We start from the raw sequence: 14661 nt of genomic DNA, 5'->3' as shown, positions 1-14661 counted from the left end.
AATTTTATGGAGAATTTGAAAGGAGATCTCTTTGATTTTATTTGTAACCAAATATTTTTGGGGGAGTAACCAGATCTTTTACCACGGAAGGTCAACAACAAATGTATTCCAGTATGAAATTACATAAGGCTTTGTTGCTGTATCTATCTGATGTAACACACATATTGCTCTGTTGCCATTCCTGTGAGATACAAAGCATATTTTCCCACAGTAAGTTTCACATGGAATGACAACAGAGACGCTGCAGGAGAGACATTTCTGCATAACATCATCACTCCAACTGGGACAGCTTTAATAACCTGATTAAATTCCTTTAAAGAGACAGAAAATGAAAATTTTCTAATGAATTCCTGATGACTCAGTAAGTGTCCATAGTGATTAGTGGTGACACTGAAAATAAGTTTTTGTCAAACCAATTTTGTAGAAATAAACTTTTTCTGTTATGCAGAATGTCTCCATTATTACAGATATAATAATTGTGATAATAATGTATAATATAGTAATAACAATGAGGAGAGAAGTTGTGTTTATAGACCAGTTTCTGCTTGTTTCCGGTATTCTGACAATTTCAGGGGTATCTTGTTTATTTGGTAGTTGCAGACGAGTAAGAATGGGAGTCCACCAATTTGTTTGAAAACAGATTTGGGTATAAAATTCCATAAAGATGAATCATTTTTGAGAACATATTTTAACCAATTAATTTTAAAGACAGAATTTAAGGTGGAGAACTCTAAAAAGTTAAGACCCCCATTCTTACAGGTATTAATAACAACAGATTTCAAATGTAATGTGTACATTTTTTTTCCCACAAAAAATTAAAAAGCATTTGATCAATTGTTTTTAACGTTTTAGAGTCCAAGGCAAGCAAAGAAGCAGCATAGACTAATCTGGAGAATCCTTCAGCTTTAGATAGAAGGGATCGACCTTTTAAAGACACATCTCTTTGTAGCCAGAGATTAAACTTGTTTTGTACTTTCTTAATTCTCGGTTCAAAGTTTAGAAGGCATCTGTCTTGCTGATTTTTTTGTGATGACCACACCCAAATAACTGACTTACTTTTTACCTGTATGTTATATCACAACTTTTTAAGGAAAATAACTCACTTTTATTTAGGTTGAGGTGTAAACCTGACGCATTTGAAAAGGTGTCCATCAGATTGATTGCAGGCTGAACCTGCGATGCATCTTTCAAAAAAAATTCTGTATCATCTGCCAACTGACTTAGAGATAACATAAGAGAGAATAAGAATGAAAGAAATAACCACTACATAAAGTAAAACAACCCGCCTGTGAAGTTCAACGGAGGCTGCCATGACGCCCGGAGACAACAGAAAAACGGACGTAAGATACTCATCTTCTCAAGTAAAGCAGACAACAAATAATTAGTTTTGGTCTTGTTAAGATGACAGTCGTCATGAAAGCCAGCTGTGATTTGTGTCATCGATCATCACTTATGGACACTTGTTGAGAGAAGTTGTTTATAAAAAGGAAAAATGGCGGATGATGATGCGCAAGATTGACAGCCTGAGACGCAGAGCTGCAGTACCAGAGCCAACCACAAGAGGCCGGTAAAACACACAGGAAAGGGTTTGGAAGAGCACCTGACCAGGCCTATCAGTACAAGACGATCCAAACTCTCACAGTTAACTGCAAAAACGATCTATGTAAATGGACTTATGCAAAAAAAATGAAAGTCCAGACATCATTGATGAACAACTAAATGAATGCAATAAGTTATTAAAGGAGTTTGTTACCTGAAGAAGAAAAGGAAGCTGATCAGCTGATCAGGAGCTTTGGTTTAAGCCAAGAAATGAACAGTTAAACAAAGTTATAAATGATGTTGAAAAATGGATAGAAACAACAAGACAACAACTTCAAGATGACATCAGACCAGATGACTGTTTCTGCTGATGTACCAGTAAAAAATAAGTCTGGTTTATATGATACACAAAGCAGTGTTATAAGTGGCTCTTCAAGATCATCCAGAGCTTCATCCAGAGTTTTATCCAAAGCTTCATCCATATTGTTGGTGCAGCCAATGGAGCAAGCAGAACACGCTGCTTTGGTGCCAAGGGCAGCATCTTTGAAACAGAGACAAGCATTAGACATTGAGGAATACAGATTAAAAGCCAAGAGGGAACAACTGGAGATGGAGACAACTATCGCTGCTTCCACAGCTCAACTCAAAGTGCTGGAGGACTGTGAATATGACTCTTGTGAGAGTGATACAGTCGTTTATCCTGTGATAAGCTCAGCAAACCATCCACAGCAAATGAACCTGCGTCCAAAGGTGAAAGTTGAACATACAGAGGCAAATAATTGCGAAGTAAGACAAGAACAAGAACATGACACACAGCAGACTGTCAACAATGGTCCTGACCTGTGTGAGGTGATGTTAAGACAAAATGACATCACAGAGATGTTGGTCAAACAACACAAACCGGCACATTTACCCCAGAGAGACGTTCCAGTTCTTAGTGGTGATCCACTGGAGTAGAAGTCATTCATAAGAGCCTTTGACCACACTATTCATGGCAAGGCTGATCGTGACAGTGACAGGTTCTACTATCTTGAGCAGTTTACCAGAGGTGAGCCCAGAGATCTAGTGTGAAGTTGTCAGCATATGACTCCTTATCAAGGTTACAATGAAGCAAGAAGGTTGCCAAGTTATCACTATGGGAGTGAGCTAAAAATTGCAACTTCCTATATGAACAAAGCATTCAACTGGCCACAGATTAAACCAGATGATGCCAAAGCTCCTCAGAGTTACTCACTGTTTCTCACTGGATGCAACAATGCAATGCAAGACATTAACCAGCTTCAAGAAACTGAGAACCCTTCTCACCTCAGAACAGGAGTTTCTAAGCTGCCGCATAAGATTAGGAAGAAGTGGAGAGTTTCAGCGTTTGACATCCAAGAGAAAAGTGGGCAAAGAGCAAAGTTTGCAGATGTGGTCAGATTCATAAACAGAGAAGCTAAAATAGCTACAGATCCTGTTTTTGGTGAGATAAAGGACATTGAGCAGAAAGCCGTATGCAAACATAAAAACAACTCAAGCAGCAAGAACAAAGGGAAGTGTCTTTGCTACATGTGTAACGCCGGCTGCAAAAGAAAAGTCAATTAAGGTGGTAAAGGTTTCCTGTGTCATACCAGCAGTTCTTTTCCTGAAACCATGTATGTACTCTGAAAAACAACACACATTGTCAGAGTGCAACACAATCAGAAATCAACCTTACAAAGACAGGCTTGAATTTCTAAGTCAAAGGGTTACGTTTTGGATGTTTCTGCTGTTGAGATCAATAAACGACTGACGACAGCGGAGCTTTACGGTTGTTTTACCGTACAGTTTGTACCACAGCCGACTCAACAGGTAAAGCACAGTTATGTCATCACTCTGAAGTGGTTATTGTGGCAAAGAACTTAGAGATAATATAAGAGAGAAAAAGAATGAAAGAAATAGCCGCGACACTCACAATGGTTCAGTGATCATCTACGTGGCCTCCAGCATAAGTTTCGAGATCTACAGTGAAAATGCTGTCGTTCAAACTAGACATCTTCCACCTTGTGTGACGAGATGCTCTTCTAGAGTAAATACTTTAGAGGTTTGTTATTCCTTCAGTGAAAAGCTGGATGTCTTGTAATTTCTTGCTTTTAAATTTGGACAAGACTGAAATGATGGTCCTCAGTCCAGAGAGACATAGACATCAGTTTGAACATCAGCTAACGCTGAAGATAAACTCGTGTGTCAAACATCACAGTGATGAAAGGAGGAAGTTTGGAATTCTGTAAAAAAAACAAAACAAAACAAAAAAACTAATGTGATGAAGGTTCCTTCTCAGGAAAACAAAAGTCAGTTCACCCCGTGCCACATCACTGAAATATCCAATAATCTAAACTTTTATCAACTCTCAATTATTGAATTTTGTCTAATTTGACAATCAGAGTTTTTCCTCTTATGAACGAGAAGGACTAAACTAAAAGTACAGGTCAAAAAGTAGAAACTTGTTGTGTGGGGTCATTAATGTCACAGTGTCACAGGTGACCACATCCTTGGTGATGCTGGACTTGTCCAACCTGTCTGCCATCGTGTCTTCATGTCCACGGCTGCTACAGTCGAGTTCATGGAGAAGTTCCACTGGAGTTTTTATTGAGAGAATTTCTGCAGCCATTCTGTTCTGATCAATATTCCAACACGAAGCTTAAAGCTCACAGAATCAAAATGTGAGTCAGCGAGTCAAGAATCTTTTATCAGAAATCACCAGAGGCTGAAACTTTTCACTCAGAGGTTATTAATTTATGTGAACAATCCCTCCATTTTTATACCCACTTCCTGGGTCCAAATCAGGGTCATGGAGGGCATATCCCAGTAGTCATGGGGCATGAGGCGGGGTACACCCTGGATGGGATGCCAGTCTATCACAGGGGCACACACACACACACACACACACACACACACACACACACACACACACACACACACACACACACACACACACACACACACACACACACACACACACACTGCATCCAGAAAGTGTTCACAGCCCTTTACTTTTTCCACATTTTATGTTATCATTATGTTATCAAATGTTACATTTTATTTAACATTTTATGTTATGTCATTTTATGTAATCCATGTCACATGACATACAATCAATCAAATGACAAGGATCCACTCAGCCGTTATATAATAACATTATAAACTTTGAAATATTAGTTATTCCATATTATTTAAAAAATAAGAGTTCAAATAAATTTCATAAACTTTAACACGTTTTGTGAACTTTACAAATGAATTCAATAAACTTGTCCACACTTTTGATTTACTTTACGTGATACAAACATGTAAATACATATTTAATATCAGTCATTATAAAGTTGATGTCTGTCAGTCACAGTGAAAGACGATGTCAGAACGTCAAAGATCGCTGTGATGCAGTCGATAATTATGAGTGTGTTAATCACAACTCAGATGGTAAAATGTTCTTTGTGTCTGTTTTTTGTGTTTAATAATTGGTGGAAGAATGACATGTTGTGAACATTATTAAGTCTTAGTAACTGCGCTGCCAGCTGGGGGCGCCAAAGGTTGGTTCTGTTCTCAGCCTGTTTGCTGTCGTTCTTATTCCTGGAAAAATGCAGTTATTCTTTTTAAACTTTTTCCCATCGATACATTTTCAGTGAGTGAACAGAACATTTGACATTTATACATGTTAGATTTTGAGTGACGTTTTGAGCTTTTGGGACTCTCCTACAAACTTTTCACACTGAAATGTGTTTGACTGTTTTGTTCTTCAGACTGAAGTCTAAACTGTGTTATTTCTTTTGAGACATTTATATAATAGATTTTTACATTTCATTGCACATTTCCTGTTGTCGATTCAACATAAAATCTAAATGACATATTACAGACATTGTGTATTTGATATGAACCCACAACATCACCGAATGTTCTTTGATTATTGCTGCTGTCAAAGTAAGTTTATTAATCAGAACAATAAAAGACGAGAAAAAAAAACAGCTTATACGATGTAATGTTTCTTTGCGTATTCATACAAAAAACAGGTCTGATGAATAAAACACAATATTCCACACAACAAGCAGTCGAAAATACTAAAAGTCTAAAATACTAAAATATCAAAGAGTTGTTGCAGAGAAAACAGGCTACATGTAAATTAAATTATAGACAGAACATGATATTAAAGTTTTCAGACTTTACATTTTACATTCAACTTCAATAAGACTCTTTATTTACAAAGAAAAACATTTAAAAATTTTAAATGTGGCTCCGCCCCTGTTCATCAGAGACACAAACCTCAGTTTAACACAGTCTGCATCAGTAACTGATCCAGACTTTTCTTTAGGTTCAATAAAGTTCTATTAACAGCTGAATGTGTTTTGCTAAAAAGATCTTTCGATGTGTTTGGAAACGTATGTTTTCATTTTTACACGTGTCTTTCTGCTTCAGTCGTGCCTGATTTTCTCTGGGAAATAAACATTTTTATATCTGTGTGAATACTTGATCAAACAGATGAATGGATGCAGACTCAGATTTGTTCTTGTTTTGTGGTTTTGTTGGTGACCGGCCCGTAACGCTCAACAGAATCCTCCACAACTTCTGAAGACGACAAGAATTAAGGGTGAAGAAAACATTTTTGTGATCTCGTCTTCGTCCTGTCAGCCTCTGAAGTTGACGGCGGTTTACACGGCGCTTTCGTCCTCGTGGCGTCGGAGCAGCTCGACTGCTCTGGTGTTGACGTACAGACCGTCGTCTGAACTCTGTGCAGCAGCTGATGTGTTCTCATAGTCTGGATCCACAGCGGCCTGACGGCCAGAGGACACGGACAGTTAGAGACGTAAATATTTGGACACAGACAGATTTTAAGCTCGTTGGACATCTTCAGCACCAAAGGAGTGTGAGCTCAGTGTTTAAAGATATTTACGTCATTTTGGACATATAGCTGTTCAGCCGTCTTATGATCAGCCGTGTGTTGTTGTTGTTGTTTATTTCCAGTGTCAGTTGGAAACGGTTTCTGTTAATTGTCGATACAAACTTGAAACACTTTTCATTTCCATTGATGCGCTCAATCACATGGCAGAAACACAAAACAACAACAACAAAAAAAAACCATAAAAGAGAAACTAAAGACTATGTGGATCCAAAAACACTCCTGGGTTTGACTGTCCCACATCCAGATGAAGATCCAGACTTAAAATGGATTTCTGAACTCAATCTTCAGATGTGTATCTGTATATTGAGCAACTTTTCACAGATGAAGAGAGATTCACTTCTTGACAGTGACGTTCATTCAACCTCGGTCTTTGAGGTTGAGAGAAACCTGAGAAGAGCTTGTGGACTCAATAAGCTCTTCTCAAGGCTTTTTGGTGCCAGTACCTTTGCTGGAGAAGGTCCAAGTCGTCATGGTCCTGATGCTTTCTGTCTTACTTCATGGTTGTGAGACTTGGACTCTAGTCCATGACATAAGGTGAAGACTAGATGTCTTTGGCACTTGGTCTCACTAGAGAGTCCTTGGGGACCACTGGAATGTCTTTGTGTCAAACAGACACTGACATCTAGAGACTGTGATGAGGTAACATCAGCTATGACACTTCAGCTATGAGGAGAACTTCCCTGAGCGTGGAAACTGAAAAAAGCCAATGAGACGCCCACATATCATGTACTCGTGGCAGATAGAAGCTATTTTGTAGAGATGGTGATGGTCACCCTTCATGGTTGCTGTCTTGATCCATGGTGATTCTTTAGCATGGTGGATGTGGGAGCACAGGACACCAGTGCAGACTCCCACACCCGACCTGATCTCAAAGCTCTGATGAAAGGACGATCTTCAGTCATCTTAACTGCAGTGGAACTTTCCCGAGTCAAGTTTTAGAGGGAAAGTTGAGAAAAATTCCTAAACAGCTCCTCAGACCAGTCAGGTTGGTGATTAATCCCAGAGACAGTAACATGAAGCAGAAGAGAGTCTATGATTCCCTGGATGGGACACCAGTCCATCACAGGTTAGTTCCCAGCCAAGGCCAGCACCCATTTACAGTTTGGTGGACTGAGACGATGCAGATGAAGTGTTTGGACACAGGGAGCCTGAAGTGGACATGATAGGACACAAATCCTGGTCTATAGTCTGATCATCCAGTCATATCCCAGCTTCAGTTGGGGAAGTAACCTGTGATGGACTAGTGTCCCATTTGGGAGGAGTCGTAACTTCTCCTCTGCTTCATGCTGTGGTATCTGAGGGGAATCACCAGGTCGATGGTCCTCAAGAACTGTAGAGAACTTATTACTGCTACTTTTTGAACATCATCTTCAACTTTGAAAGCAAAATTGTTGAATTCTAACTTTAAATCCAAGCAGCAGCTTTTGTTTAAAATAATAATTAAAAAAAACAGGATCAAAGGAACAAATTACAAATGTCAAATTTTTATCTTTTAAACTCCACTAAAATGTTTTTTTATGGGAACAAACAGATTTTCTACTCAATTCTTGAAGGTGGACAAAGAAATCTGGAGGGTAAAAACCAAAAATATCTTTTTTTTGTAACTTTTTTCAAAAAAATTTTTTTATCATGATTTCATCTGTCAACATGAACTCTTCTTCCTCACCTGTGATTTTTCGTTGGGTCTCTTTCCGCCGTCAGACTGTTGTTTGGACATTTTCTTTCTCCTGATGACCAGAGAGAATTCAAAGCAAATAAATCAATACATTTGATAAATGACACAGTTAAAGATGCTTGAATGTTGTTGTAGCTGCTGAAAACTGCTCACTGAGTCCAGAAGACACCAGGCAGGAGGACGGCCCCCAGGACGACAGCGGACATTCTAACCATATTTGCTGCTGTCATTGAACCTCAAAGACAAACACTTCAAGTTATTCTTCAAAGCCAGATGTGCTCATTTGTTCACCAACCTGAAATCAAATCATTTCTTCCACATCTCTGTGTAACTCATCTGGATCCAAACATGAGTCACGACCTGATCTCACAAACACCTTTATCAGTTTGATCTTTTTTTTTTAAAAATCCCCTGAATAAACTCACTTCCTGCTCACTGCTCGTGTTTTTCTCTTATTGGTGGATTTGATGTTGGTCAAGTCACATTGAGAGTCTGTGATTCTTAATTGTGATAATAAAATGTTCAAGAATTGATGTGAATGTGTGAATATGAGCACATGAATTTACCTGATTTAATGTTCAGACTCACGGTGGAGGTTTGGCTTCCAAAGATGTTTCGGGCTTCACAGTAATAATCCCCACTGTGTTCAGGTCTGATCTCAGTGATGGTCCAGACGGGTCCTGATGCATTTAGAACATTTTCGTTCTTCTTGTACCAGGTGTAAGTAGCTGCTGGGTTCGCGTCACTGACACAGGTCAGATTCACTGAACGTCCCTCTGTGATGTCACCAGGTGGACTCACAGACACTGAGGAACTCTTTGGAGCATCTGTAAAAACATTTTTTATGAGACTAATGATTAATTAAATGAGACAGAGGGAAAGTTCAGAACTCTGTACTATACATTTTAATTAGAATTAATTAGTTTATTTTTTATCTAATTGATTACTTTCTGAACATTTCAAAAGTGGTTTTGTGTCACTGTAAAGAAAACAGTGAAACAAATATTTCAGTGTCGGTGTTATAAACGGTCACAGCTGTGCACTGTGAGCCAGTTGATCCATTTGGTTATTTTTCCTGTTGTGACTTTTCTTTAGTTTGATTTTCAGAAACAAAACGCCCAAAATGAAACATATTTCTTTTCTCCACCTCCTCTCTGAGAACTGATTCAATTTCACATTTAGTGTCATTACATGTCGTCTGTTTTTTTTTTCTTTTTTCTTTTTTCTCCACTGTGTGACAGAATGGATCCGTCTCATCAGACACAGAGATTAATTAGAGGACGTGTCTGTACACATTTATGGACAAATATGAGAACTGAAAGACTTCTAAAGGACCAGAGTTGTTGTGTGTTGGGGGGTGTGGTTGGACATTTTGGTGTTCTTTTCTTTTCTTTGCTCTCCAGGTGGCATGAAAACTGATTTGTCTGTGGAGAAGGTGCTGGCTGAAGAGTCCTTCACCCTCATCAGCATCATGTGCAGCACCTGTGAATGGTGCTCACGTGCAGCCTTAAAGACTTTCAGCTGAAGCAGATAATTGGATGGCGTTCTGCATTTAAGTCATGTGTGATTCAAGCAGAACTGCCGGGAACTCGACCTTGTGATGTTTGTTTGTGAGACGCTGAGGACCACGCCTGGGTTTGACACATCGAGCCTGTGAAGCAGGAAGGGTGAGGGACACATGCTGTCAGCACACATCAGAGGTGATTAAGTGTTTGACTAATTGTTGATAGTAACTTGGTATTTTGTTACGCAGTATACTTGAATTGTGATGAGAATTGTGCAGCTTGCTTCTCACTGCTGTGGCGTGCGGACAAGTGATCCTCCACCTGTTGTGAGAAGCTGCTCATTTGCATAAAGCTTAAAATACAGACCTGAATGTGTTGCTGATAGTGTGTGTCTTTTGAAGGATATTAGTTGTAACTGCTGACTTACCTCACCTCTTCTATGCTTCGCAGAGAGTCGGTTTGTCGTGTCCACCTGGGGGGTGTTTGGCGGTGGTAGTGGGTCCAGGAGCGCCGGGCTTCGATCCTTTTGGGCGCTGGAGAGCGTGCCAGCCTTCACTCCACCAGAGGGACGCTATTTTGGTTTTTACACTTTGTTGGGCACCACCGGGTGAAATAAATAAATTGTTTTTGTTATTGGAACCGCTTTCTGGTTATTTTTAGCGCTGGGTTCCGTCTGACGCAGGTCCGCTCCTCAACCCGCGTTGACACATAACAAGTTTCATTTCTAGGGTGCCTAAATCTTTTGCACATCACTGTAAAATCTGACTGTACATTTTTATACTCACACTGAACATTCAGAAACACAGGAGCAGATTTCTTCTCTCCAAACTGATTCTGAGCTCTGCAGGTGTACGAGCCGATGTCACCAGACTTGATGGAGGAAAAACAATATGTTCTTTTTGCTCCCTGAAGCTGGTTTTGGTTCTTGTACCAGGTGTAAGTAGCTGCTGGTTTCGCGTCACTGTCACAGGTCAGAGTCACTAAACGTCCCTCTATGACGTCACCAGATGGACTCACAGACACTAAGGAACTCTTTGGAGCATCTGGAATACAAGTATGGAAAAGAAACAAGAACTCATTTGATGGTTTTGTGACTTAAATCCAGCAGAGCTGCACGTTGAACGAGAGTAACATACTGTTAGCGGATGCTCAAACTACGAACGGGCAACACAAAGGTTATTTGTCGTTTTGTGAAACTCGTGCAGTGCCTGTAGGAAGTTTGTAGTCCTACAGAAAATTGAGAGCTAAAAAATTTAAATTAAAAAAAGACCATCACCTGATCAATACCACTTGATGATACCAAATGTGGACAAACTGAGTTATAAATAAAGTGTTGTGAAATGCCGTCATCAACATGCAGCACTTTGAAATGCCACCAAAAATGAATATACCTGTGCAGCATTTGGCACAATGCTATAACCCTCTGGAGTCCAGGGTATAATTGGCTGTTTTTGGCTATTTTTATGCCCCACACGGCGCTTCAGCCGCAAGGCGGGGCATATAGCATCCAGGTTGTCCGTCAGTTCGTCTGTCTGGCCGCAATTCGTTCGCCGCAACGGAGCTTGGCACCTTTTGCTTGTAGAAACTTCATACTTGGTGGGTACATGCCTTGGAGGAGTACTTCGCATGGGTTCGAAGGCCGGTGACTTTGACCTCCGTTTCAAGGTCACCAGTGGTTGCATTTGTTTTGAAGGCTGACGACTGTGACCAACTTTTTATGGTCACTGTTTGTCACATCCTCAAAACAAATATTATGGCAATCTCCAATTTTTTTCATTGTATATCCCAGTTTACATCAAACACATAAGGTTCAACCAAATACTCACCTGATACAAGTACATATTACTGCACTTTGCATGGAAAATAAGATTGCACACGCGGCATTTCGTGATGAATGTCTCTAGTTGGTTTTACCTTTTATAATTTACCTTTAAAAAGTGTTTACCTGGCCTTGTTTGGTCTCCTTTTTTTCAGCACAACCTCACCTGTGTGACTTTACAGTTTTTCATTCATTCTGACCGACTGTAATTAACACAGTGAACCTAAAATCACACAAAAAACATCAAATCCGAGTAGAAAAAAGTAAAAAAAAACAAAAAAAACCACAAACTTGTTTAACGAACCATTTTCATAACTTCAAATGCAAATATAAATTGTAAATTTCAAAAACATATGTACAAATGCAGCAAAAAAAAGTTAAATCCAACTATTTACATAAAGCATTTTTTTCTTCAGTTCTTTTTCGTGCAAAACACTCAGATTTCACAATAATATTTAGAATTTCAAAAACATATGTAAAAATATAGTGCAGGAAATGCTAAACTATTTAGAAAACAATCAGATGTCAAAATAAGATTTAGAATGTAAATATATAAATGTACATTGCAAAAAACGTCTGTACAATGTAGTGCAGGACATGTTAAACTATTTGTGCCACTCAAAAAAAATAATTCCTGTCCAAGACAACACAGAGGGACACATCACAGGTCTGACACTTCCACGGTGTGTCACTCCTCTTGTTGCCCACCTGAAGGCACCGTTGGCACCTCAATCTGCCTTTTGTGGCCTTTTGCTGAGGATCTGTGCCTGTCACAATTGGCACAGGAACGTAGTTCTGGCTCCTGTTCTGTGGGACACCTGTTTTGTCTGTGCCACACAGTTGACACACCAGCTCCACCATAAAGTCCTTGTGTGTCTGGGCTGCACTTGCTTGACACTGCTGATCTCACAATGCAAGATGAATGCATTTGTGGTTACAATGTCAAGGAAGTGCAGCAACATTGTCCTGCAGCAGCGTGCAGTTTTCTGATGGGTGGAGTAGAACTGGTTGAGTTGGTCAGATAGGTCGACTCCACCCATGTTTTTATTTTAAGCCAACACTGGGGAAGGACAGGGAATGTCCTTCACCGTCCAGCGTCCATCCTTCACCCTTCTCTGCACTGTCTCACCCGAAAACTCATGATGGATGGTGGAGCACACAGACACCTCCCATGTGTTCATCCACTTTACAAACACCAGAGGCCCCTCTCTTATCCATCTTATAGATCCTATAGAACAGAAGAGGGATCATCTCTTTCATGACCAGAATCCTCACTGTCTGTTTCAGACTCTGACAACTCTCTGCACACTCCGTCTTCCTCCAGTTCAAAAAATAACTGAAGCAGTTTATCCACATTCATAAAACACCTCATTTTTACAAAAAAACCCAAACAACAACAAGACACTAACCACACACACTTCCCACCAGTAACAAAGAGAAAACGCACACACAATCAGACCCACGTGGCGTGGGTGGGCTGTGGTCAAACACACGTGGGGTTAGTGACTTCTGATTGGTGTAAAATTTCAGGAGCCAACCAATGAGGAAGAAGGAGTCATATTTCTTCCCACCGCTGTTGCTGCTGCAGTAGAGAAGGAAATGATCCTTTTGGCTGCGTGTGTGTACATAAATGGACAGCAAAAAATGAGAATAATATTCATGAAAATGCATGGAGTAAAAAATACTCCAAAGTCAAGTTATACTAGGCCTATTAACAAAATTTAAAAAGTGCTATAAAGGTTGAAGTCTCCACGTTCAACACACATTTAATTGGAGCCTCAGAGTGCAACAGACTGAGATCTTTGTTTTCAGGTCATTTGAGAGTTGTTTAGAGGCTCCCATGTTGCCACTGATATATTTAACTGAAATTTCTGATCCAAACAACCAATGATTTATAAAGGAAAATCATGGAAATTATCAGGGGTGCCCCAACTTTTGCATACAACTGTATGTGTGAAGGGGCCTTTAGGAAGGAACCAATTAAGTTGTGAAATCGAGGTTCAACTAAACAACTGCAAATTATAAATAACAGACAGACACTGAGGAATTCTTTGGAGCATCTGTAAAAACATTTTTTATGAGACATTTTTACTATTTTTGGTTTTACCTTTTATAATTTACCTTTAAAAAGTGTTTACCTGGCCTTGTTTGGTGTCATTTTTTTCAACACAACCTCACCTGTGTGACTTTACAGTTTTCATTCATTCTGACCGACTGTATTAACACAGTGAACCTAAAATCACACAAAAAACATCAAATCCAAGTAGAAACAAAGTTTTTTTTTTAAACTGTGAAAACCACAAACTTGTTTAACGAACCATTTTCATAACTTCAAATGTAAATATAAATTGTAATTTTCAAAAACATATGTACAAATGTAGCAAAAAAAAAAAAGAAAGCAAGAAAGTTAAATACAACTATTTACATAAATGCAGGAAATGCATCAGGCATTTTTTGGACAGTTATTTACAAAACAGTCAGATTTCACAATAAGATTTAGAATTTCTAAAACATGTACTAATATAGTGCATTTAGAAAACAATCAAATGTCAAAATAAGATTTAGAATGTAAATATATGAATGTAAATTTCAAAAAACATCTGTACAATGTAGTGCAGGACATGTTAAACTATTTGTCCCACTCAAAAAAATGATTCCTGTCCAAGACAACACAGAGGGACACATCACAGGCCTGACACTTCCACAGTGTATCACACTTCTTGTTGCCCACCTGAGGGCACCGTTGGCACCTCAGGTGGTTCCCTATATGTGCGTTCCCTGTATGTGCCACATGCCCAAAACTGCATGTTAGCTCGGTCCATGAACAGTCTGGGACTCGTGTAAAAATTGTACATGTAAATGTGGCACCCAGTACCAAGTGAGGATGGCTGGATTAGGTTCATGGTGCTAATAAGCCTGGTAGGCACTGAGGATGTCATCATAAAGATGCTTGACTCGAAACAGTTTGTCATGACCTGCTGTTCTCTTCTTTCTGTCATTTTCTACATCCTCATCTGGATCACTTAGGTGGATGTTCCAGAATATCGATCTAAATCTGTCTCTGGATGTTACTTTCGCTGGAAAGGGCACAGACAAAATAAGACTTTGTTTCCAGTCATCCTGGAGACTTGGCAGTGACACCAAGAACATGTATATCAGAAGTCCAAAAAAACTGTACAAATCTTCCATTTCAGTGTCTGTCCAGTTGGATTTT

At 39.4% G+C, this 14661-nt stretch overlaps 1 protein-coding gene across 1 annotated transcript in view; it reads right to left on the bottom strand.

Annotated features, from left to right (window-relative positions):
- Positions 1 to 5226: 5226 nt before the first annotated feature.
- LOC117525758 (B-cell receptor CD22-like) overlaps positions 5227 to 14661 on the bottom strand; it is a 46577-nt gene continuing 37142 nt past the window's right edge. Inside the window, exons 10-15 of the mRNA XM_034187692.1 lie at positions 13674 to 13680; positions 10414 to 10671; positions 8690 to 8950; positions 8277 to 8358; positions 8115 to 8175; positions 5227 to 6344 (exon numbers count right to left, since the gene is read on the bottom strand). Coding sequence (XP_034043583.1) covers positions 6198 to 6344; positions 8115 to 8175; positions 8277 to 8358; positions 8690 to 8950; positions 10414 to 10671; positions 13674 to 13680 — 816 coding nt within the window. The 3' untranslated portion in view covers positions 5227 to 6197. The remainder of the gene's footprint in view (positions 6345 to 8114; positions 8176 to 8276; positions 8359 to 8689; positions 8951 to 10413; positions 10672 to 13673; positions 13681 to 14661) is intronic.

Source organism: Thalassophryne amazonica, chromosome 15, assembly GCF_902500255.1.
Source record: "Thalassophryne amazonica chromosome 15, fThaAma1.1, whole genome shotgun sequence".
Taxonomy (NCBI): Eukaryota; Metazoa; Chordata; class Actinopteri; order Batrachoidiformes; family Batrachoididae; genus Thalassophryne; species Thalassophryne amazonica.
This window is presented reverse-complemented; position numbering and strand designations above follow the sequence as displayed.